This window comes from Tursiops truncatus, chromosome 10, assembly GCF_011762595.2.
Source record: "Tursiops truncatus isolate mTurTru1 chromosome 10, mTurTru1.mat.Y, whole genome shotgun sequence".
In the NCBI taxonomy this organism is placed as follows: Eukaryota; Metazoa; Chordata; class Mammalia; order Artiodactyla; family Delphinidae; genus Tursiops; species Tursiops truncatus.
Genome location: NC_047043.1, coordinates 8909024 through 8933420, shown reverse-complemented (window position 1 = coordinate 8933420; position 24397 = coordinate 8909024). Strand labels below are relative to the sequence as shown.

At 45.0% G+C, this 24397-nt stretch overlaps 1 protein-coding gene across 12 annotated transcripts in view; it reads right to left on the bottom strand.

Annotated features, from left to right (window-relative positions):
• The window catches only part of HIVEP1 (HIVEP zinc finger 1), a 143352-nt gene extending 121310 nt beyond the window's left edge, over positions 1-22042 (bottom strand). For 2 of the 12 annotated variants that reach the window (XM_033863833.1, XM_019945174.2), the window contains exons 1-2: positions 15442-17051; positions 14748-14890 (exon numbers count right to left, since the gene is read on the bottom strand). In XM_033863833.1, coding sequence (XP_033719724.1) covers positions 14748-14787 — 40 coding nt within the window. In that variant the 5' untranslated portion in view covers positions 14788-14890; positions 15442-17051. Of the gene's footprint in view, positions 1-14747; positions 14891-15441; positions 17052-17700; positions 17792-17946; positions 18429-18464; positions 18590-21921 lie in introns of those variants that run through there. The other 10 variants (XM_033863828.2, XM_073810333.1, XM_073810332.1 and 7 more) reach the window with 10 other exon arrangements.
• Positions 22043-24397: the final 2355 nt, after the last annotated feature.

The following is a 24397-nucleotide window of genomic DNA, read 5'->3' as shown; positions in this document are numbered from 1 at the left end:
TTGCCTGGAATCTGAAGGTGCTCCTTGCCCACACATGGACCCATCGGCACAGAGCAAAAGCAGGTCAACCTCTGCTCAGGCTTTGGCTGAACACAAAACTATGCTGCCTCAAGGGTGACCCCTGGGGAGCTGGGCTTAAAAGTAATAACAAGAGGGCTTCCCAGGTGGCGCGGTGGTTGAGAGTCCGCCTGCCAATGCAAGGGACGTGGGTTCGTGCCCCGGTCCGGGAAGATCCCACATGCCGCGGAGCGGCTGGGCCCGTGAGCCATGGCCACTGAGCCTGCGCGTCCGGAGCCTGTGCTCCACAGCGGGAGAGGACACAACAGTGAGAGGCCCGCGTACCCCCCAAAAAAAAAAGTAATAACGAGAAAAGAAACAAAAAGACAAGCTGAACAGAGGCACCAGCAGTCACACAATGTGGGAGAGAAGGCTTCACAGATTGACTGCAGGCAAGTCACTAAACAAACGATTACCGAATAACAACTCTTGAGAAGACAAGAATTAGAATCCAGAGTTGCTACAATCTATTGTCTGAAATGTAAGATATTCAACAAAATACTTGGAGACGTGAAAAGAAACAAGAAAGCAAGACCCATACTCAGGGGAAAAAAAAAAGCAGTCAATAAAAACTATCCCTACTATCCCCAAATGTTGGATTTAACTGGTCAAGACTTCAGAGTAGCTATTATATGAAATATACGTTCAAAGAACTGAAGGAAATCATGTTTAAAGAATTAAAGTATTATAACTCAACAAATAGAGACTCTCAAAAAAAGAGATATAAATTGTAAAAAAAAAAAAAAAAAAAAAGAGAACCAAATGGAAATTCTGGCATTGAAAAGTACAATAAATGAAACGAAAAACTTACTAGAGGGGTTCAACAGCAAATTTGAGCTAGTATAAGAAAAAGTCAGTACAGTTGATGGTAGCTCAAAGGAAATTAACCAATCTGAGGAACACAGAAAAAAGATCAAAGAAAAATAAACAGAGCCTCAGAGACTTGTGAAACAACATCAAGCTTACCAACATATTTGTAATGGGAGAAGAGAAAAGGGTGGAAAAAATATTTGAAGAACTAATGGCCTACAACTTCCCAAATTTGATTTAAAAAAAAAAGAAAACCATTAATCTTCACATCCAAGAAGTTCAACCAAACTCCAAATAGGATAAACACAAAGAGATCCACACCTGAACACATAGTACTCAAGCTGCTCAAAGCCAAAAACAAGGAGAAAAACTTGAAAACAGCAAGCAAAAAATAATACATCACGCAGAGAAAACCAACACAATACACATCTGATTTCTCACCAGAAACAATGGAAGACCAAAGGCCATGGGATGTCCAGAGTGCTGGGGGGAAGGGGAGCTACCAGCCAAGAATTCTATAACCAGAAAACCACTCTTCAAAACAGAATGAGAGGGCTTCCCTGGTGGCGCAGTGGTTGAGAGTCCGCCTGCCAATGCAGGGGACACGGGTTTGTGCCCTGGTCTGGGAAGATCCCACATGCCGCGGAGCAGCTAGGCCCGTGAGCCATGCCCGCTGAGCCTGTGTGTCCGGAGCCTGTGCTCCGCAATGGGAGAGGCCACAACAGTGAGAGGCCCGTGTACCACCAAAAAAAAAAAAAAAAAAACAGAATGAGAAAAGAAAGACATCCCATGACTTTTCGAAAAGATAAATGTATTACTAGAAGATCCGCCTTGCAAAGATGCTATATGAGTCCTTCAGGTTGAATGGAAATGACACAGACAATAACTCAAATCCCCAAGAAGAAACAAGGATTGCTGGAAGTGTAAATAAGACGCTATTAATATTGTTTCTTACATTCTTTTTTTTCTCATTTCTTCCCTAAATTCTTTAAAACATAGAAGATTGTATAAAGCCATAATTTAACACTGTATAACTGGGTTTACAACATACAGGGATCACACATATATGACAATAATAGCATAAAGGGAAAGAAAGAGACAAACTGGAACAAAGTTACCATTGTTCAGTTAGCATGATTCTCAAGTAGACAGTGATACATTAAGACGCATATTATAATCTCTAAAACAACCAAATGACTTGGTCAAAGAAATGGACTCAAAATGATAATAATAACAACAACAATAAAAGCAACAGAGAAATCAAAATTGTACAACTAAAAAATATTTAACACAAAAGAAGACAGTGACATAGAGAAAAGATTATGAGACAAAGAGAAAAGAAAGAACAAAATGGCAGACTTAAATCCATCAGTAACAATAATTACATTAATGTGAATGGAATAAACACCACACTCAGAAGACAAACTGTCAGACAGGATAAAAAAGCAATTCCAACAACATGTCCACAAGAGATATATCTTAGGTTCAACAAGCCAAAGAAAGGTTCAAAGTAAAAGGACAGGGAAAGATACACTACGCAAATAGCAACCCTAAGAGAACTGGAATCGGAGATAATTGTATCAGGTAAAACATGTTACCAACTTGACCTAAGTGGCATTTAGAGAAACTCCAGCTAACTGCAGACTTGGGGATGACTGCTTACAGCAACATTATTCACAATAACTACAAAATGAAAACCAACTGGTGAATGGGTAAATCAAATGGGATCTAGTCGTACAACAGAATATTACTCAGCAATAAAAGGTAACAAAAAACCAGATACACGTGAAATTCAAACACATCATGCTAGTTGAAAGAAGCCAGACATAAAAGTCTGTACATTGCATGATCCCATCATATTAAATGTCCAGAAAAGGCAAACGTAAAGAGCCAGAAAGCAGACCAGGAGCTACCTGGGGCCAGGAATGGGAGCGAGGACTGACTACTAAAAGCTCAGGGAAATTTGGGGCGTAGGATGGACATGTTCTATAACTGGATTGTGGTCAGGGTTGCACAGCTCTATAAATGTACCAAATATCATTGAACTGTACACTTACAGTGGGTGAATTTTACTGCATGTAAATTATACCTTAACAAGTCTGTAAAAAAAATATATTGTACAGTAGTTTGACAGAGGCAATTATAAACTACTGTCTGGAGACTGACAAAGGCACTCTTTCCACGAAAGAGCATCAAACACAAACAGTGCAAACTCTGGCTCGTCCAGGATGTTAGTGTGAATGTTAGGCATGTAACTTATCACTCATATGGCATTAATTTCATCAAAACGCAACAAATCAACTTAAACTATCAACAAAGAAGAGGCCAAATGATGCATTTAACCCTTGTCACATAGTCACACATCTGCTTATGTATGTTAATTGAGTATTACTTACATATTCACTCATCAGATGTTTGCACAGCTGTCTGAACTTGCATATGTAAGCCATTACGGTCTTTAAACGTCGTCAACTATAAATTTCCCAGAAGACAAGGGCAGAGCTGTTGAACTCCACAGTGTGTCCCACACATCACAGCAGGGCCTGCAGAACTCCAGACAGAGGCTTCTGGGTCACTTCATGACCCTACAGGCTCTTCCTTTCACCGAGAAAGGCAACGCGTTAACAGTTCCCGATTCTCAGACCATTTTTGAGCCATGTGCTAACATCAGCCGGTACCAAAGTAAAGAGACTAAGGTTCCAGTGTGTTTGTGGAGAACTGACAGTGCTTTCAAAAGCATTTCTCAAACTACTCAAAGAGTTATTATGAACTCAATCGAGCCTATCCTTAACATAGAGTATTTAAACTTAAGCAAAATAAAGTAAAATGAAACCAGAACACAAACATATCATTTCCTCTATTCACCCCCATCCTACTCACTATCCCAAACCAACAGAAATAAAGAATCACTTGGAGATTAAAGAAAGTGTTGTAGGGAATACTGAGAATTCAGACCCACCAGGTATTAATCATGTTCTCAAACACCCAAGCACAAAGTGTAATGCCTCACGTGTCAGTACAGTCATTGCTCAGACGACCTGTCCCATCCTTAGGTCCGCTCACAAGGGGCAGGACTGCCTTTTCAAGCCCATTTTTCAGAAGGCCCTCCCCTCAGAGGCAGCTCTGCTTCTCTGCAGAACAATCCTTCACAAGATGTACAGCATGGGAAATCGCTGCTTATGGTATTTTTCTACGCTGTGAGTTAAATACAGTGGTGACTACGGGAACAACACAATCACAGAAAGGACAGTGCTCTACCTGACAGAGCAGCTGGCTCCCTCCCTGACGACCCAGGCCTTTTGGGTGGGGACCCACGATCCCGGCATCAGAACATCAAGAACAACAGAATTTTTCTGGCAAGACCAACTCAGCCTCTAAGGCTCTCTTCACCTTAGAACCACAAGCAAAGGGACTCCTTCCCAAACAGATGTGAGGCGGCAGACCCAGACGTGCTAACGCAGCAGCTCTGGGCCCCCCTGCGATGCACTCCGACAGCGGAACTCTACGGAAAGACGGAGCTTTCTGACTTACTCCCAAGCAGAAAGGGCTTTATAAATAAATAATCTACTTCTCCTCTAGCTCCTGGACAGGGGTCGGCAAACGTTTCCTGTAAAGTGTTAGATGGTAAATATTCTAGGCCTTGTTCAGCCATTTGCAGCCCCTCGCTTTCGTAGCAGGAAAGCAGTCAGACAACATGTAAATGAATGGGCATGGCTCTGTTCCAGCAAAAACGTTTACAAAAACAGGTGGAAGGCTGGATTTGACCACTGGACTGTAGCTTGCTGACCCCTGCCTGGAATAACAGCTGTTTACAGCTAGAAAGGAAATTACAGATCAACATCACCCTGCCCCCGACCCCTGCCTACTCCCATGCCGTGTTCTCAATGAAGACACGAAATTCAAGTTAGTTGCTCGAGGTCACACATTAGTTTTTGCTGGTTTGTTCGTGTGCATGAAGATAATTTTCCGAAATAAAAGAGAGACAGAAGCAGGCGGGGGGAGGGAGAGAGAGAGAGAGAGAGAGAGAGAGAGAGACTCATTCTTTTAACCTATCACCCTACCGCCTGGATATCAACAAATCATACGGACCGAGGTGGAGGCGTTTTTGGATGTTTTTTTAAATACACTTTTTTGGAGCAGTTTTAGGTTCACAGCAAAATTAAGCACAATGTACAGAGATCTCGCATATATCCCCACACATGCTCAGGCTACCCCACCAGCATCATTCTCCACCAGATGGTACATTTGTTACAAATGACAATTGTACACATCACATCACCCAGAGTCCATAGTTTACATTAAGGCTCACTCTTGGTGTACAATCTATGGGTCTGGACAAATGTAGAGTGACAGAGTGACATGTATCCACCATTACAGCATCATACAGAAGAGACTCACTGCTTTAAAGACTCTCTGTGGAGAGGTTGTTTTTTAATTTCAAAGTGTTATAAAATTGTCCCTAGCCTTCTGTAAATATTCAACTTAGTATAAAAGAACTCAACTGGGTAATTGTACAATTATCATAAATAATTGGAAGTACACATATCAAATCTAAAAAGTTTCCTCTCTTCTTCTTCATTAAAGTTTCAAGTTCAGTGAGAAATCCACTCATCAGGCAAACTAGACCAACAACCACTTCTGTATCATTGCCCCCCATTCTTCAAAAGCCTCAAAACTTACTTTCTCTGTCAATCTATCCTTTTCTTTAAAACCCATCTCAAATCTCTGCCTCCTTTAGGTTTTCAAGGAGAACAAAGTTAACTTCTCCAAAAAAGTATATTCTGATTGCTTTTATCCCACTCAGATTTTTTTTTTGCTCCATTTTCCCTTTGAGAATTCCATACTGCTTGTACCATACTCATCTGAAATTATATACGTGTTGCTTTATATTACCCTTAGATCTTTTTCATGTGTTCTAAAACTCTCTGAAGGAGGGTAACAAGGTTTGTTGTTCACTGTTAAAATGAAAGACTAATAAAATCTCCTAACCCTGATCTCTCACCCCTAAAAGTCGTTCTTCATTTGTCCTTTACCTACATCTGCAATCTGGATATAGGTCCACATATATCTAAAACAGTACATCTCTTCTATATTCTTCTGTACCTACTGCATGAGAAAAAAATATAAAATGTTTTGTTCTTTATTTTACTCAGAATTTTAATGTTGTCATTAATTTTCCCAGAAATAGTTTCTAAGCCGTTATGTCTGAAATTTCAACCTTTATGCTGAAACTCCCGTTTAAATACTGCCACTCTCCACCTTAAGCAAGACATCTTTCCTTTCAACTACATCTTACTAAGCAAATCATGTAAGTAAACATCTCCGATGGAACAGCTATACTTTCCCTCTTGAAGAGCTTGGAAGTTCCCTTGATTGTTTGTCATAGCAAATCCAACTTGGACTACGGTCTACGTACACAACTCCAAAATGGATTTCCAACAGTTAAAGACTTAGAGGGGGGAAAAAGGTCCTTCAAATTCTGACCTGCTGAGTAACCTCAGCTCTATGTGCTAAGCTTGACAAGCTTTATTTTGTAACTGGGATGGAGAGCATTTCTAAGCTCTTACTCTAGTCAGGAAAGCTCTTTCTGCTATCAACATGAACAAGCATAACCATGACAGTTAAGAGCAAAGGCACTGGAAACTCCTAGCTGTGGGACTCTGGGCAACCAGCAACTTCTCTGTGCCTCAGTCCCATGTCCATGAAATGCGAGCAGTAACAGCAGCCATCTCACATCGTTGTAAGGATTAAACAAACAAACATGCAAAAAGCTCTTTGAGTACAGCCTAGTACACAGACCTGCGAAGAGGCTAGCTCTTTTCTTTTTTTTTGCGGTACGCGGGCCTCTCACTGTTGTGGCCTCTCCCGTTGCGGAGCACAGGCTCAGTGGCCATGGCTCATGGGCCCAGCCGCTCCGTGGCATGTGGGATCTTCCCGGACCGGGGCACGAACCCGTGTCCCCTGCATCGGCAGGCGGACTCTCAAGCACTGAGCCACCAGGGAAGCCCGCTAGCTCTTTTCATCATCATAAAAGTGACATGGCACAACCTCCCTCTTGCTACCGGCCCACAACAAACTGTAACTGTGGGAAGCAATATGATAAGAAAAGATTTTAAAGACCATTCCACAAACATCATCTTGAACAAGACACAAATGAGCTGCTCAAGATCAATTCCCCTAAATGTCTCTGCCCAACTTTCCGATCTGTCAAATGAGGAAGATGAACCAAATACCTCAAAGGTCCGTCCTTCCCAGCTGTAAAACTTGGATAATTCTCTTGGAGAAGCGTATGAGAGACTAGCAACTGGAGAGATAACTCCTTGGCACTGTTAAACCACCTTCCAGGTCCCTGTGTAGCAGCTCAGTTCATTTTTTTTGACTTTTAAACTATCAAACACTGCCCCATTGTAGCAATATGTTTAATCAACTTCTATTTGGATACTGTAACATTAAGCGGCTACATGCTGACTGTACCTTTTTCTTCACTGGAGAATCTGAAAGAGTTGGAAGATAAGCATATACAAATAAGCACACTTCAAAATACAAACCTGTAAATATGTTTGAGCAAATTCATATTCTAATCATATAAGCACACACAAATAATATACACACATGAACACCTAAGTACAATAAAAATCAAGCTTTGTATCAATTAAGCGGCTCTAACTCTTAAACTACTATGGTTCCACCTCACATTTTGTGAGCAGCCACTCACAGTAGCCAGCTGTTTTGTGATCACCATATATTTTCTGAATACTTTTGCATGGCAGCACAGCCTCAGGGTATTTTCTAGAACAAAATTCATTATAGAAAATGTCTAAGAACCTTCTGAAAAGTCTTCATTTTAAAGCTATTTTAAAAAAAGGTCAAAGTTAACGCAATACTGCACCAACTATAAGCTTTAAGCCTAATGGTCAAAAAGAACTTCCCTCTAACATAAAGATTTGAGCACTGAGAAGAAAGGACCCTAACTGGTGGTAAGTTTTTGTGCTATAGACGGCTAACAGTATTACAAACATCCAGTGCTTTATAAGAACAGCTTTGCATCATTTGTAATTCGCACATTGTTAATAGCACATTATTAATATGCAAAAATAGTTTAACTGTTTTAAAAGAATTCAATACATAAATGAAAAAATAAGGCACTTAATTTATTCATAAAATATTTTTTCAGATAACACAAGAGTCAACGTTAGCCCAGACTTACTCACGTTACACCGCGTTCTAAAATGTGCAGCTTTAACACCTGTGTATGTGACCGGGGGGGGGGGGGGGGGGGGTGGTTATGCATAGTATGTCTTTTTCCAGTCTATGGTAAGACAAAATTATACCTCATCAGAACATATTTTCTGCAAAGATGTTCTAAAATAAAGTCATTACTCTGATTAATCATATTATTACATCTTGTATTTGCTTTTGAAAAGAAAAAAGCATTTGGTTAATGTTAATAAGCATTCAAAAAGCATCAGATAAGCTCTCAACAGGAGCCAAAAAATAATTATCTGGAATAAAAAAAAAAACAACGGAGGCTTGCTATATTAAGTCTATTCTTCTATTTTTATCCTCGTCAAAATAAATAATATCATCTACTTATACAATAGTTCCTAATAAATAATATCATCTACTTATACAATAGTTCCTAATAAATAATATCATCTACTTATACAATAGTTCCTAATAACTGCAACTGCTTTTTCACCTTTGTCATCAAAACTATATTTTAATTTATTACTTACTTTATTTCTAGCTACAGTCATATATAGCATTTTTTTTTTGTAAGACATGGGGTGGTTCTCCCAACAAAATTTCTAACTTCTCAAATCTTAAGGCTGTGCTAACCTAACATTCAAATGTGAAAAGCAATGCATAAGCAGCTGGAATTCCATCTGAAGATCATCAAAATTAAACCTATTCTACAGATAAGCTCAACAAGATAATCCCCACATAACAAGAAAACATAAAATTATATTCACAGTAAGATTTTACAAAACAATCACTGGAGTAGGTTCATACACTGAGAGCAAATGAAAATATTCGCATTAATGAGATTACTTCCGAAATCCCAGCTGGGTTCCTGCGGTCTCACACAGGAGGGGGCCAGGGGATGGAGAGACGGTACCATATAGCGATGACCAGAGCACGTCACTTCTATCCCACGTGACAGTGATGTCAACATTTTTAACAACAGTTCAATTATAATAGAATAGAAGACCTCACAATCAGTTTCCTGAGAACTCCATGCAGACAGAACAAATAACATGTTTTACTTCATTCAACACTGTCAAAATATGAGGCAAGGTTTGAAAGAGTTGAGCGGCAGCGCACTGGCTAAGAACTTCCCTCCCCAGATGACTGTCCGCACTGACCTCTCTCTCCCAAATCCCAAGCCTTGAGGAGTCAGGACCAGGAGGCGGCACATCAGTAAACAGTGCTGAGCACAGAGGCAGCTTCCTTTATGCAGTTATCAAAATGCAGTTAGAGGCTCCACATAGGGATTCCTCGTGTCCTCTGTTTGCAAAGAACATGTAACTCAAGAGTTGGACATAAACCAGTTTTTTACCAAAAGTAACAAACAGGTCTCTGGACTGAGTGTCTATCCAGTGCCAGGCATTGTCCCAACTGCCTACACTTGCCATAACCTTCACACACTGTCTCTATTTTACGAGGAGGAAACCAACACTCCCAGCTTGCCCAAGGCCACACGGCTAGTCCGTGACAGCTTAAAGCCCAACTCTTTACCATTATATTAACTAAATGTACCAAAGGGATAAACTCTAGGAATCCAAACGGCAAAACCTCACATAAAACAAAAGTTAATAATAACTACTTGGTTTACCTGTTTAAGGCGATTCAAACTTTATATTAGAATAGGTTACTTAATCAGAGGTCACCAAATATCATAAGAAGCATTTGCTACTTAAAGTTCAAAAACGTAAGCAAATTTCATGAGTACAAATCATCTTTAACCCTCTAGTTGGCTAAAAAGCTAACACGAATGTTATTTTGTTGAGCACAGATAGAAGACTAAAACAGTCTCTTTTGACATAATTTATATCCAGCTAAGATGACAGATCTGTAGAATAATCATGATGCAATTACAAAGTATAATAAGGCACCTGTAGACACAAGCAACAGAAGCCCACTGTATACGGGGGCAGTGGGGGGCAGAGTACAGGGGGAGAAGAGAGGAGGAAAGGGGAAAAAAGTCAAAGAAGTGGTGAAATCTTCTTTGGCAGACACACCTCCCACACAGAGTAAGAAAACAGAGTAGAAGTGAGGAGGGGGAAGAGATACTTTCCAGAAAGAAGAGCAACACAAAAATGCTGGGTTTGCACGCCGAGCTCCTGAAATGGCAAATGACTATCCAACAGATACACAGGAGAACAAGAAGGCCAGAGCGAGGCAAGTGTGTCCCAGCTAAACTCACGGCTTTGGACCTTATCTTCTAAGGCGATGGGCATCCACAGACCCCACCTGTGGATCTCAGCTACGCTCTGATCACCCTCCCAAGTGTTACTTCTCACATTATAATAAAGCTGGCTCTCAGAGGGGAAAAGAGCTCTCGTCTTTCACAATGTGTTCAGAGCCAAATGCACTCAACCAATAAAAATGAAAAACAGCCACACCAAATTCTCAAAATACATTTTGCAAAGGTTAATACTTAGTATTTTCCACACTGATTTCCAGTCCTAAGGCCGATGACTCTCTGAAACCCTAGGCCCAAATACAACCCAAAATAGGTGACACCCATTTTTTTTTCCCAAAGCTTTGAAACTTTCACAGTGACGAATGGCAAGGCACAAAAACAGCCCTTTATCTTAAAATGACAGATGGAGCCCCTGCAAGTCCCCAGTTCCTCCATTCCACGTTACCCAAGAGTCCCTGCGAAGACCTGGGAAGGAGGCGACGGGTAGGGAATGACTGCTGGGGAGGAAGGCGCCACCCTGCTGCACGCTCATATAGACCACACGTGGAGCTGGGCCTGGAGTTTGCCACACGGTGGCCAAGAGCCCCTCTCCAGGGAACCTTCAGAAATGCCTATTCAACCTCACGAAGGAAATGTCGCTGTTAGACGCTACCCACCCACAGTGTGCAAGTGGGCACCAAAGGCAAAGGTGGTTTATGTGGCCAAGGGTGAAGAGACCAGAACTCGGCAAACCTCACTCTCACGAACTGTACAAGTCACCCATCGGCTCTAACTCTGACTCAGTTATGCCCCAAATTCATGTCCTGCCCTTAACATACCAGTTCCTCTCATGCTTTTCCACTAAAGAACCTCTAGCATCGGAGGTGTAAACTCTGCCTCCTATGGGAGCACAGCCTGCGTGCCTAATTTAAACCTGTACTAACTCCGTGTGCTCCTCCAGGATAGAGCCCTGCATGTATTCTTTCTACACTTGTATAATACTTTAACACGTGAATACACACACGCACACACACACGTGCGTGTATACATATGTTCCCCCAATCCTTCCACATGCCATGGAAGCATAATAAACATATGATTTCAGATTTAAGGATAAAGCTTTAATTATTGACTTGATGACCAAGCACAAGACAAATTCTTCACAGGCTCTTTTCTAAGGAAGACTAAATAGAGGCAACGTGTTCAATGGAAACCCCTAAGATGACAGCACACAGAGTAGCAGCGAGGAGCTGGTCTTCTGACTGCGTCTCTCCCCACGGCAGAGCTAACTTTATGAGATAGCTCTTCTACAAGACAAAGCAGTGGGTCACAGGTAAAGCCAAGCAAACATGATACTCCAACTGTATCACACAACTGAGATACAAAATACAGTCGTCCCTCGGTATCCACGGGGTGTTGGTTCTGGACCCCCACGGGTACCAACATCCATGGACGCCCAAGTCCCTTAAATAAAGGCAGTTGGCCCTCCGTATCCAGGGGTTGAGCTTCTGAGGATTCACCCAACCTGTGGTTGAGAAACATCCACATATACATGGACCTGTGAAGTTCAAAACTTGCCGTTCAAGGGACAACAGTAAATGGTAAAAAATTCATTTTAGTACCTGTTGTTTCCCTGCTTACTTTAACCCCCAAATTGCGCCTAGGGATAGAGTCCTCATACATTTTTAGAAGGAAAGAGGAAACTGTAAAGGTGTTCTTGCCTTTGTCCTTTGCTTACTTGGGTTTTCCCAATGGGAACAGCTTGGCCCTCACCCTTCTCAGCTGAGTGAGCTAACTGGCTCAGACACCACCCCTTCCATGAAGTCCCCCCTCCCCCGTGCCTGCCGAATCTGCCCATCCGCCCACACGGCTTTAGCAAAGTTGCTTTTGTCATCTTGCGCTAATCTACTTTGATCCTTTCTTTAGTGGCTGAGAGTTCATAACTGCCTTAGTCAAGCAACTTTTTAGACTCTCACCAATGGGCCAGAACCCAAGTTATCACAAGTTCTCTTCGAAAACTTTCAAAACATCTTAATTTCAGAAAACAAGCAAGTTTTCCTGCTAAAATTTTTCACTTTGCATACTAAATTTAGACCCAGACTTCGTGATCTTTATAATCTGACTCCTCCCAATTCTCCCACTCCAATCTCCTCCCTCCCTCCCTCGTCTCCCCTCTGAGTAGAGCTTCTCATGCTCTGGTCATGGATGGTAACTTAGAGGAGCTTGGATTCCCCAAGTTGCTTCACAAGCTCCCACCCCAAGATGAAATGCACTCATCCTGTCTTGTCAGCTTCCTAGGTAATCTGTCAGCCTTAAGAACCCAGTTCAGATGTTATCTTTCCTTCCCACCCTGCCCCTCTCCAAACCAGCCCCTGCAAAATTGGAATGTAACATGATCCCCAAACTCCAGTGTCATCTCTAAACGTCTGCTCTTCCCTCACTACCTTCTCTTTGCAGCGTCCATGTCTGATTATCATTTCATCCCTGCCACCTGGAATGGCAGCACAGGAGGGTGTTCAACAAATACCTGCTGGACTTCCCTGGTGGCACGGTGACTGGGAATCCACCTGCCAATGCAGGGGACACGGGTTCGAGCCCTGGTCTGGGAAGATCCCACATGCCGCGCAGCAGCTAAGCCTGTGCGCCACAACTACTAAGCCTGCGCTCTAGAGCCCATGAGACACAACTACTGAGCCCACGTGCCGCAACTGCTGAAGCCCGCGTGCCTAGAGCCCATGCTCCGGAACAAGAGAAGCTACCGCAATGAGAAGCCCGCGCACCGCAACGAAGAGTAGCCCCTGCCCTCTGCAACTAGAGAAACCCCACGCAGCCAAAAATAAATATAAATAAATAAATTCACAAAAACAAAAAACAAGTGCCTGCTGAGTTGTACATTTATTTGATACAGAAAGGAAAAGTCTATGGCCTAAAACTCTGCATTTCTCTGGATAGCCATGTTATCTAGAATATAATAAAGGATATATTTTAAATATGAAAAACATTTAATGTTTATGACCTAATGAACGATACTTTCAGATCAATCAGGCATTCATTCTTTCAGTGAGTATCTGGGCTCCTAATTAGCTGCCAGGGGTTGTGCTGGGCTAGGGCCCCTGCCAGCCCCAAGGCTGCCTTAGAGCGTGCAGATCCATCGGAACAGGGTACCCTCTCTGGACAGATGAATTATAAAAGCTGAGCCCAGGACTCCAAACGCCCGCCTCAGCTGGCTGTGAGCATGGAGCCATTGCCTACAGAAGTATATGAGAGAAAGTCCGACTTCGGGGGCTCAGATTCTAGTAAAAGAGACAGGCAAATACAGTCAGTTTCCAACATTTTCTATGTGACCCTGAAAATCAGACTTCGACATACGACACTTAACACACTCCATCTAAATCCTCATCTCATTGAACACTGGTACTAAAATCATCAATTTGAACTCAGGCTGAGGTATCCACCTGTGCTGGCAGAGAGTTCTAGTACGCTTAGGTAGGAAATGAGCACTGTTTGCAGATTCAAGTAGGCCACGTAATTGGCCACATTTTCACTTACCGCCTTACAGGGACTGGCCAAATTATTTCACCAAGGAACATTTTCAATTAAATTTGTCTGATTTTTAAGTCATTTCTTACCTTGCGTGTGCTTGAGAATATTTTTTCTGTAATTGTAAATATTTCATAAGATACTTTACTCAGTTTGGAATTATTTGCTTTAACAGTTCTTTGCTTAACACTGCTACACACTTTTACCTACTAAGTTAAATATAAAAGATAATTACCGTTCCCAGTGGATAAGGTACATTAGAATAATACAAATCTTTTAAAACAATAAGCTAAAAAAAGCTGACTTTCCTAATATTAAAATATCTCTTCACATTTAAGAGGAAATGCTGATTTTTTTTGTTTTATATGAAATGTATATCATATACATACACATTTTTGACCAATTGCTTCCCTATGGAAAATAAATCAGTATACCTACTTCCTGAGTAGTCCTGCAAACAATGGTCTGAGTTAACGTCGACTACAACTGTCTTCACTTCTTGTTAATCTAATGTATAGACTGGTACAAAAATAAATCTCAAAAGAAGTATGGGGGAGGGGTGAAAAAAAGTAATTCATGGTGATCCAGTTGGCAAAGAATATCCAACCATTTATTTCAGATTCCTCATTCCAAACAAGGTGCCTGTTAAGAGACAGTGAATCTCAGACTTTAATACCCACACTAATGCTTGGGAAGGCACTGTAGTTTTGTCAGATTCAATTAATTCGTTCAACAAATATTTACAAAGCATCTCCTGAGAGACAGAAATTGTGCAGGGCAAGAGGAAGTGAACCAGAGAAACAGAACAGGGGTCCTGGAGCCGCCGGACCATGGAGCAGGGTCACCATCTAACAAGCTGCCATTCCTGCCACCAATGAGATACTTGATTAAAGATTGACTGTAAACCCTACTTCTATCTAATGCAGAGCCCTACCTCTTAGGTTTCTGGGATGAATCTGTTTAGTTCGAGGCATCTTCTTTGATTCAGGGGCCCCTTTTTCTTCTTAGAAACTGTAGGAAGAGCAGGTCACAGAAAGGCAGCTCCATAAACCCAATGTCCATCAATTAATCCATGTGCTGAAAAAGAAAAAAAAAAGTCACATTTCACTACCTTTTACTACCTTCAAAGGAAAAAGACACTTCAAAAGTTATGGCTGAATACTGCACTAGTCTAAACTCAACAAAATCTCAACTAATCTAATCAAGCTGAAGGCCACTGCAGAAGGTTACCTACTAACTTTTAATTCGATGTAGGACACATCATTTTTCCACTATCTGGGCTTTCCCGTGAAAAACACAGGGGAAAAAAATCACTGTACCTTTAACAAAAAAGAGTGAAAAAATTCAGTGAATTGTGTTTTAAAGCAACATTTCCAGGTACAATTAAAGTACATCAGGCTATAAAAGGGTTTTGCTGTATATAGTACAAGTCTGCCCGTTTATAAATTCTTTAGTGCATGGACCATGTCTCATTCATTTTGTCTTACTGAGTTAATTCAATTAATACATGTGGTTGCTATTGAGGCTGTTCCCCCATTATTCCAGTTCTCTCTTCTAGGCTCCTTTAGGACTGTTCTTTCTCCCTTCCGGTGTTTAGCTAGAATGCGTGACCAGTTCTGGCTAATTACCTGTGAGTGGAAGAAACAGGCATCGCTTCCAGGGTGGAGCATTTAGTTATCAAAGCCAGATCCCCCAGTGCTCTTCTTCCTCTGCCATGAGACAGGCACTGTTCTAGACAGCGAGTCTGACAACACAGAGCTGAGCTCCCGCCAACCCAACGTGATCATGGAGCAGAAACATAAAGGAGATCTTTGTTGTTTTAAGCACTGAGGTTTAGGAGTTATTTGTTACTGCAGCATAACCCTGTCCTGACATACACATTTTAAAAACAGCGATTTGAAATACAATGTGTCAAAACAGTAAGAATCCAAAACTTAACCATCTCTTTCCCCCATGAGATCCTCAAGGACCCCTGAGCTATAAAATCTTAGTTTTAACTTCCTGCAATAAGGCTGATAAGCAAAGCCCATGATGATGATGTTAAACATGAAATTATGTTTAATCACTAAGCAAAGACACAAGAATGGAATAGCAATGCTTTGTTTAATACTTTTAAAACATCCAGTACTACAGAAAAAAACAAAAGCACCTACTGTGTGCCTGTGTACTTCCTACACATTACCTAATTTAATCCTAATGATAACTGCTTAGGTAGCTATCATTTATCCATTTTAAAGATAAGAAAATTAAGACAGGAAGAGGTTAAGGAACCTGCCCACGGCCAACAAATAAGAAATGTGGCACCACCTGACTCAGGTACTCTCAACGCTTATTTCCTGGCTGGAAATAGTACCTGCTCTGGGGGTTTTGTTCAAGAGGCTGTATAGCACAACAAGTCATGACTATATATTTCGGTGTCAAATCACACTGGGTTCAAGGCTTACTGTGTGGCTTTGTTCAAGGTACTTAACCTCTCTGAAGATCAGATTTCCCAACTGTAAAACTAGGATATGGTATCCACCTCATTGGGTTGTAAGAACTAAACAATTCAGGTGCTTTGCTCACTGCCTGGCACACGGAAATATCAAATATTAATCCTCTTTAAGAATGCCTATATGGGACCATAGGGCTGTATCTAATAACCAGTATAAGGTTTTAGAAATTTATGGTTTCAATACAGCAGAGAAGAAGCAGAAGGAAAGAAGGCTATGATTAACTTTAGTATTTTAACCCCGATAAGGCTGCATGTGGGCACTGCATAAAAAATATTTGCAATTTTTTAACTGCATGGTAAAGAATATGAAATATGAAGGTTCAATACCGTGTACTTCATCTAGCACTGTGCTAAATGGTCTATAAAAGATATAGTTCCCCAACTCCCTGCACGAAAAACATCCACCATCCAACTGACGGAGCTTCCGATTCAAGAGAGAATGTAGAGACGTCAGGGCCAAATAAACTGTATGAAGGCTTAACTCCCAACTTAACGCTTTTAAAAGGTCACGATATTTAGAAGTTTTTAAAGCGACAACTCCGACTGTAATTCAATCACGTGACACCACAAGATCCGGAGCCTGCACAGAAAATATGCAAATTCCCAATCAGTAACAGCTTTCCGCTACCCTGTTCTCTGCCTACCCACTGTCCCTAGCTGTCCATCCCATTTTTAAATCCTTGTAGGGGGGGAGTGAGTCTTTCCAACGACAGCAGCACTGTAGCGATGAAGACGAGTGATGAACCGTTCCTTTACGGAAAGAAATAAATACTACATGGAGCAAAAACATGACACGATCAAAAAGCGTAAAGACAGTTAGTTGCAACGAGAAAAAACATGAATGAATGTGGAGGGCGGAGCCTGGGAAAACCCCTCCGCAACGCTGCACTGAACAAAGCGCTTCGCATGCCAGGAGGAGGGGGGAATGGAAGTGCCAGCTCAGGAAGGAGCCCAGAGTGAATGCGGAGAGCAGGAGGAGGAGGAGGACGAGGCGAAGCGAGGCGAGGCGAGGCGAGGCGAGGCGAGGCGAGGCGAGGCGAGGCGAGGCGAGCGCGGCAGCCCTGAGACTCCTCCTCGCCGCCAGCTCCGCCGCCGCCCCCTCCCCTCTCCAGCAGCAACTCCTTCGCCAGCCCGACCCCAAGGCGAGCCGGAGCCGACCCGCGCCCAAACCCACCGCCCTCTTCCCAACTGCTGCAGGCGCGTACTCCCAACCCGGAAAGAAACTACCCAGGTGGCTGGGAGTAAACAGGCACTTAGAGCAAAGAACGAAAGGAAAAGCAAGCCACAAAGCCGGGAGGTTGGGAAGCCGAGGCCTGGCCTCCCTCACCCCCCACCGTCTTGCAGAATGCGTCTGCGGCTGGAACGCGGGCGGGGAGGCTGGGTCCCTCCGTACCTGCTCGGCTCGCAGGACCGCAGCTCGGGCCGCTCGCGCGCGGCGAGGGAGCCCAGAAGTGGCAAGTGTCTCCCGCACGCAGCCATCCCCTCTGCAAGGTCTGCGGTTGCACACACACGCACACACACGCGCGCCCGCACGCCCCCCGCCCGCGGAGAGGGATGTGGTCCTGCCCCCCACCCCACTACGCCGGTCCCCCGCCGCCCTCCCAGCTGCAGCGCCCCCGCCGCGGAGCCCGCGCCGAACCTGCTGCCAGGACGCCCGGCGGGGCCGCTGCCGCTGCAGCCGGCCCTAGAGCTGCGCTGCTGATGGCGGCGGCCGCAGCTCGAAATCTCCTCGACCCCCGCGCGGCGGCGGCGCCTGGGATCCCTCCTTCACTTGACAACCCCAAACACAAACATAACCTCCTCCGGCTGCTGCTCCCGGTCCCCCCGGCTCCGTCCCCCTCCCCGCCGCCGCCGCCGCCCCCAGCAGCAGCCACACTAAAGGCCAGCGACTGGCACTCTCACCACCCAGCGCTGAAATATTAAACAGGGGAGCCGGCCGGGGGGCGGGGGGGCGAGCGCGGGGCGCGCGGGCGGGGGCCGCAAGCGCCGAGAGGGAGAGGCGGCAGCGCTCGCCGGCGCCCGGGGCCGCGGCATGATCGCCGCCGCCGGGGAGGGGGCGTCCGGGGGGCCGGGCGGCGAGGCCGGGAGCGCGCACCGCGGGAGGCGGGGCGGGGGGACCCCGGGGTCTGGGGCGAGGAGGGCAGGCGCGGGCTTTACCTCTCCCCGGGGCAGAGTAGGGCACGTTTAGAGTCTTTAGGGGTGACGGGAGGAGCGCGGGCCGGGTGGCGCGGGGTAGGGAGGGCGAAGGTCGGAGGCTTTCCCGCGGGTAGGCGGGGCAGCAGGGGATCCCCGGGGGCGGGAGGCGGGGAGGCCGTGGGCTGCGACGCGGGGGCGGGGGAGGGGGCGTCCCCCGGCGGGGACCAAGGCGGGGTCTTTGCGGGGGTAGGGGCGGGGTCACCCCGGGGGCGGAGGCCCAGCGGGACTGGCGCCGCCGCTTGCCCAGCCCTGCCGTGGGGTAGGGGTAGGGTGGGTGCCCCGGGTCCGGGCTCGCTCGGAGCCCGGAGTCCCGGGTCTCCCTGGCGGGGCGGGCCCGGGACCGCGCCTACCCCCGCTGCCCGCCCGCGGCTCAGCCCCGCCCGGCCGCCGCAGGGACGGGAGGGGGGACGGAAGGAGGGGGCGGTGCGGCCCGAGGGGGGAAGGGGCGGGGTTAGGGACGCGAGGGGCGGGAGCCCGGGGTCGCGCCGGTTCGGGGACTGGCGCCCGGCGTGGGCGGAGGGGCGGGCCCGCCGGTCACGCGGCCCAGGGAAGGCCTGGCCGGGTCGCGCAGTTGGGGGCGGTTGGTCCGGGAAGAGGGGCGGGGACGGGCGGGGCGATAGTTTCTCTTTACCGTCTCTTTACTTTTTAAAGCAGGATGTGGGCCGGCCCGGTGACGTCATGGGGTCTCCCAGCCCCGCCCCCCGCCCGGGCCGAAAGGGGGAGGGGAGAGGGAAAAGGGCGGGCCAGGGTGCGGGGGGACCCCAAGGGGGTTTCCTCAGCAACGCGTGGAGGGAAGGGGAAAGTCATTGTGAAACTTGAAACTCATTAACTTTGAAAAACAACTTTATAAAAAAACGGGAGGGGGGCGGGGTGTTGAGTTGAAGGGTGGAAGGGGACATATTTTTAACCCTGAACTGAAACTACTTTTTGGTGGCGGATGTTCTATTAAAAGATTGAGGAAAGCCAAGGTTATTCCAGAGGCCACTGCAATGCCCGCTGGTGGTTCCCAGAGCCGGAGCAGCGAGCGCAGTTAACCCTTGCCGGTCCGCCTGACAGCTTGGGGCAGGGAGGAGAGGGCTCTTTGGGGTCAGGAAAAGGGGGTTGCGGGCCTGGGCAGCGACCTGGCCACAGGGTCGCAAGGAGGAGAGAAAGGGGGAAGAAGGAGTAATTACCATAAGCCAGAGTTTGACCCCGGCTGCTAGAAAGCAACAGAGGAAGCAAGGAGTGGAAATCTATGGAAAAGAAATCAGGAGGGGCTGCACACCAGGGTAATGATGCAGGTTTTCAGGGTTAGACCTAAATAAAGAACGTTAGAAGTTTGGGGCTCAGAAATTCCACATGTACACCGAAACAAGCAGGCACAAATGACTGGTTTAAGTAGCCACGCTGAACTTGGGAGGAATAAGGTGAAAGAACAATTTTGATGCAGAAAAAATTCTCATATACAAACCAAAGTGCTTTCCCCTTTTAAGGAATAAAAATGCTGAACGACCGTACACCCACTCTGCTGGCCATCTGCGCAAACTTGAATTGTTTTGTTCCCTGGGGCTTCCATAAAGAGATCTAGGTTTTTCCTCCTAGGGTTGACCCCTAAAATTCCCCTGAGGAAATCCTACCTCTAGCTCATTTGAGCTAAGAAAAGCTTAATGCACCAGAATGCGAATGATTAAAAATGGAATACTCAATAATGGCGAGCTTGTAACCAAAAATAGTGTCACGTAAAGGGGGGAATATGCCCATTAAAAAGTAGATTTGGTCATAAAAGCGAAGATCAGCCAACAACTGCCTAAATTTGAAATAATGTTTAGCACACTATGCTTCCAACCTTGCAATGAAATAATGCAATTTTTTTCATTTTCGATGTGATAAAATCATCTCTGGTATGAAATTAAATGACACTTAATGGACTGCAATCACAAAACGTATGTAAATGTAACTTTACAACTTGAATTAAAAAAAAAATAGTGGGAATCAGCCGCATAGCACAGGGAGATCAGCTCGGTGATTTGTGACCACCTAGAGGGGTGGGATAGGGAGGGTGGGAGGGAGACACAAGAGGGAGGGGATATGGGGATATATGTATAGCTGATTCACTTTGTTATACAGCAGAAACTAACACAACACTGTAAAGCAATTATACTCCAATAAGATGTTAAAAATAAATAAATAATTTTTTAAAAATCCATTTACATGTGAAAGTACACCTAATCTGTCAGACGATAAAGATTAAGGTAAGGCTGATGATAACTGACTCTACTCTGTGTCACCTGCTAAGTCAAAAATGCTAACTGAATACATTTTTAACCCAATAGTTGTTACCATAACAAATACATAGTGTGAACACAAGGTTTATATGGGATTTGGCATTGCTGTGAACTCTCTAACAAATTAAACATGCAATTTGGAGTTGTAATAGATTAATTTTGTCATTTCAGTTTGTTAAAGAACTTTTTTCTTAAATAGACTATTCACAATTTAACTATCTTGAGCATCAAATTAATATTAATCTTTTTTTGGAAATATATATAATACCGAACATTTTCCCATTTTCAAGTTCCGAATTTTCCAAGTGCAATTTCTTTTCCTAATTCTGCCTACAATTCTAACTTCCTAGTTATCAGAATGCAGGGGAATCCAACTAAACTATAAAGTAGCTAGTTTCGGCTTTAATTATTTTGTGGCAAATTGAATACAATTTCTCAAATTGTATCTTATAAACGGAATTTGGGGAAAAGCTTTTTTTTTTTTTAACCACAAGATAAATGGGAATGGTAAACAGCAGTTTGAACTGTCAAAAATTCTGGAACACTGGGGGAGGTGACCCTACTCTGAAAAAGAAAAAAAAAACAAAGAGGGGGCTCCTAGGGCCCCCTTCCTCTCTGGCTGCACCCTCCCGGCAGCCAGAGCGCTCTTGGGGAGCGGGGTTCACGCGAGGGCAGTGTCACAGAGAGGCTCCGCACACATTTTCCTCGCAGGGCAGTTAGGCGCCAGCACAAGTCCTCCGCGGGGCTTCGTCGGGGGACCCCGCCATCCCGCCGCGTCCACGGGGCTCCGCGCCCCCGCCCGCGCGCCCCCTGCCCCGGTTCCCACGCGGCCGCCGGGCCCGCCCGGCTCGGGCTCCCCCCTGGCGCGGCCCCGCGGCCCCGGCCCTCCGCCCAGCGCGCGGCCCGGCAGCGCCTCCGCCACGCGGAGATCCCGGAGGTTCCTCCCAGCTGTCGGCCGGGTCACGCCGCCGCCCGTCCCTCCCCTCCGCCCTCCGCCCTCCGCGCGCGCTGGGCTTTCCCGTCCACCGGCCGAATCCCCTCCTCCTCGGGGCGACCCGGCGACAAAACCTGCCCCGCACTCTCTGCCAACTGTGCCCCACGCCCGGGCTCTTCCCCAGCCAGACGCCAGACAAAAGAGCCGAGGGAAAACTTACCCGAACTGCCACGCCAAACTCTGATCCAAAGCTTCCTGGGTTTAACTTTTAATTTTAAAAACAACAAAAGCAGAAACCAAAAGCCTCCTAGGTTGGAAGTGGGCGTGAGAGGAAATGCTAGGGGGAGGCGCTTCATTCCCTCGGCTGCTTTTGCCCCCCCTTTTCTGGCCCCTGCCTGGGGCTTTGATGTTATCTGGTGCACCGCCTACGTTGGGTTTATACCGTGGGCTCCGCGCCGAGAATGATACACAGATATTTGGCACTTTACGTGCTGGTTTGAAGAGAGGGAAGCAGGTGGTCACGGTAAAGTATTCCCACTTCTTAGCCCGCAGCGAGAAGGGAGCATTTGCCCCGCTTCCCTTTGTTACCTGGACTGAAATGAACAATCCGCCTATCTAGTAATCCTGGAGCGCTGGACCATGTGGCATTTTCTGTTAGACACACAGAAAAGAGGCCTTCTCAGTTAGATTCATTTTCCCTCCACTCAGCACAAACTTAGAACAAGGTGGTACTGTACGTTTTCTGAGGCTTTGTTTGGTTTTTAGATCTCAGTTTTGAAAGTAAATATTATTTCCCTTCTTAGACCTGCAGCCCTGAAGAGACAAGATACCTCTGAAGAAAAGAAATTCTGTAATAACATGCCTTTTATATACCATTCTTACAGGTCATAATCTCCCAGCACCCTCCCCTCCCTTTATGGAAAGCTTGTAACTGTTGATTTTATCTTCCTTAACTGGTCACTAGCAGAAACTGGATATATTTTTACATTAGATTAGCAGGCTCAGGACCATCACAAACAAAGCACTAACAAAGCATGCTTTTTTTTTTTTTTAACAGATCAGTAATCAAGAAATAATGCAGTCTAACACTCAGCCCTCAGCCCTATCTGTCCATCCACTTTATGCCAACACCAACCTGTGTTCAGACCTTGCCCTCTGGGAGTTTACAAATTAATGGAGACAGAATAAACACATGGAAAAATACCTAGAGGGGAAAAGATACAAGAAGCAACTTATGAACAGAGCCAATTAAAGTTATACAGTTACTTACATGATTGCTGAGAGCTTTCTGGATTGGGTGGAAGGCAGGATTATCAGAGAAAGTTCCATCCTGAGGGTGAGCTCTGAGTAGGATTTTGAAGGAGAGAAAGTTCGTGATTTGGCAATAGTCTGAGAATAGCATTCCAGGTAAGGGAAATAGCTTGAAGGTGAGACAGCAAGTAAACTGTGTGTGATGGTTTTTCTGGCTAGAGCAGAAAGTCAAAGTAAATGTGAAAAAAAAAGAAGGGTGGCCATATAAATGCAGCCTGCAAACCAGGGCACTATTGAGAGGAAGTGGGAGGCCGTGAATAACTATACCCTGATGAGAGGCCAAACAGTCCCGGCCAAACAGGAATGGGTTCTCTGGTAGTGACCTGTGAAGACAGAATGGGCTGAGAAAAGCCTTCTTGGGCATTCTTAAGAAGGCATTAAGACATGATATTGCATGTCATTTGGAGACATCTGGACTGAGAAGGATCTTTTTAAGGAAAATTATTGTTACTGATGGATTTAGGATCTGTCATAGTATTTTTATGGGCAGTAGTAGTAATGGTAGTATTTGTATCAGCAGAAATAGCGATAGCACAGATCTTCCTTGATTTACAGTACTGTTACGCCCAGTAAACCCATCGTAAGTTGAAGATATCGTAAGGCAAAAATGCATTTAATATACCTAACCTGCTGAACATCAGAGCTTAGCCTAGCCTACCTTAAACGTGCTCAGAACACTTACATTAGCCGACAGTTGGGCAAAATGACCTAACCCAAAGCCTATTTTAAAATAAAACGTTGGATGTCTCATGTAATTTACTGAATACTGTACTGAAAGTGAAAACCTGAATAGTTGTATGTGTTTGGTTCTTTACCGTCTGGATGGTGTGACTGCCTGGGCGATGTGGTTTGGGGCCACTGCCCAGTATCATAGTCACGCGAATTGCTAGCCTGGGAAAACATCAAAATAAAGTAGAAACTTAGAAGTATGATTTTTATTGAATCTTGCTTTTGCACCGTTGTATAGTGAAAAAAATATACAGTACAGGACTGTCTGTAGTGTCTGTATCAGCAAAAATAGTAATAGCAGCATTTGCATGGGCAGGAATAGTAGCATTTGTATGGGCAGTAATAGTAGTATTTATATGGGCAGTAATAGAAAATAGCATTTACACTGCAGAAGTTCTTATAGTAGTATTTGTATCAGCGGCAGGAGGAATACAGCAGTAATGGTGGTGGTGGTAATTGACAGTTACTGAGAGTTTATGACTCGCCAAGCTTTCCTGTATAAACTCATTTACTCCCCCCCATAAATCCATAACACAGATGAAGAAAGAGAGGCTTAGAAATGCTAAATAATCTGCCTGCAGCCATAGAGCTAGTAAGTGGTAGTGCTGTGATTGGAACCCAGAGGATACTGAGATGCTAAAGCTTAAAGATTATAT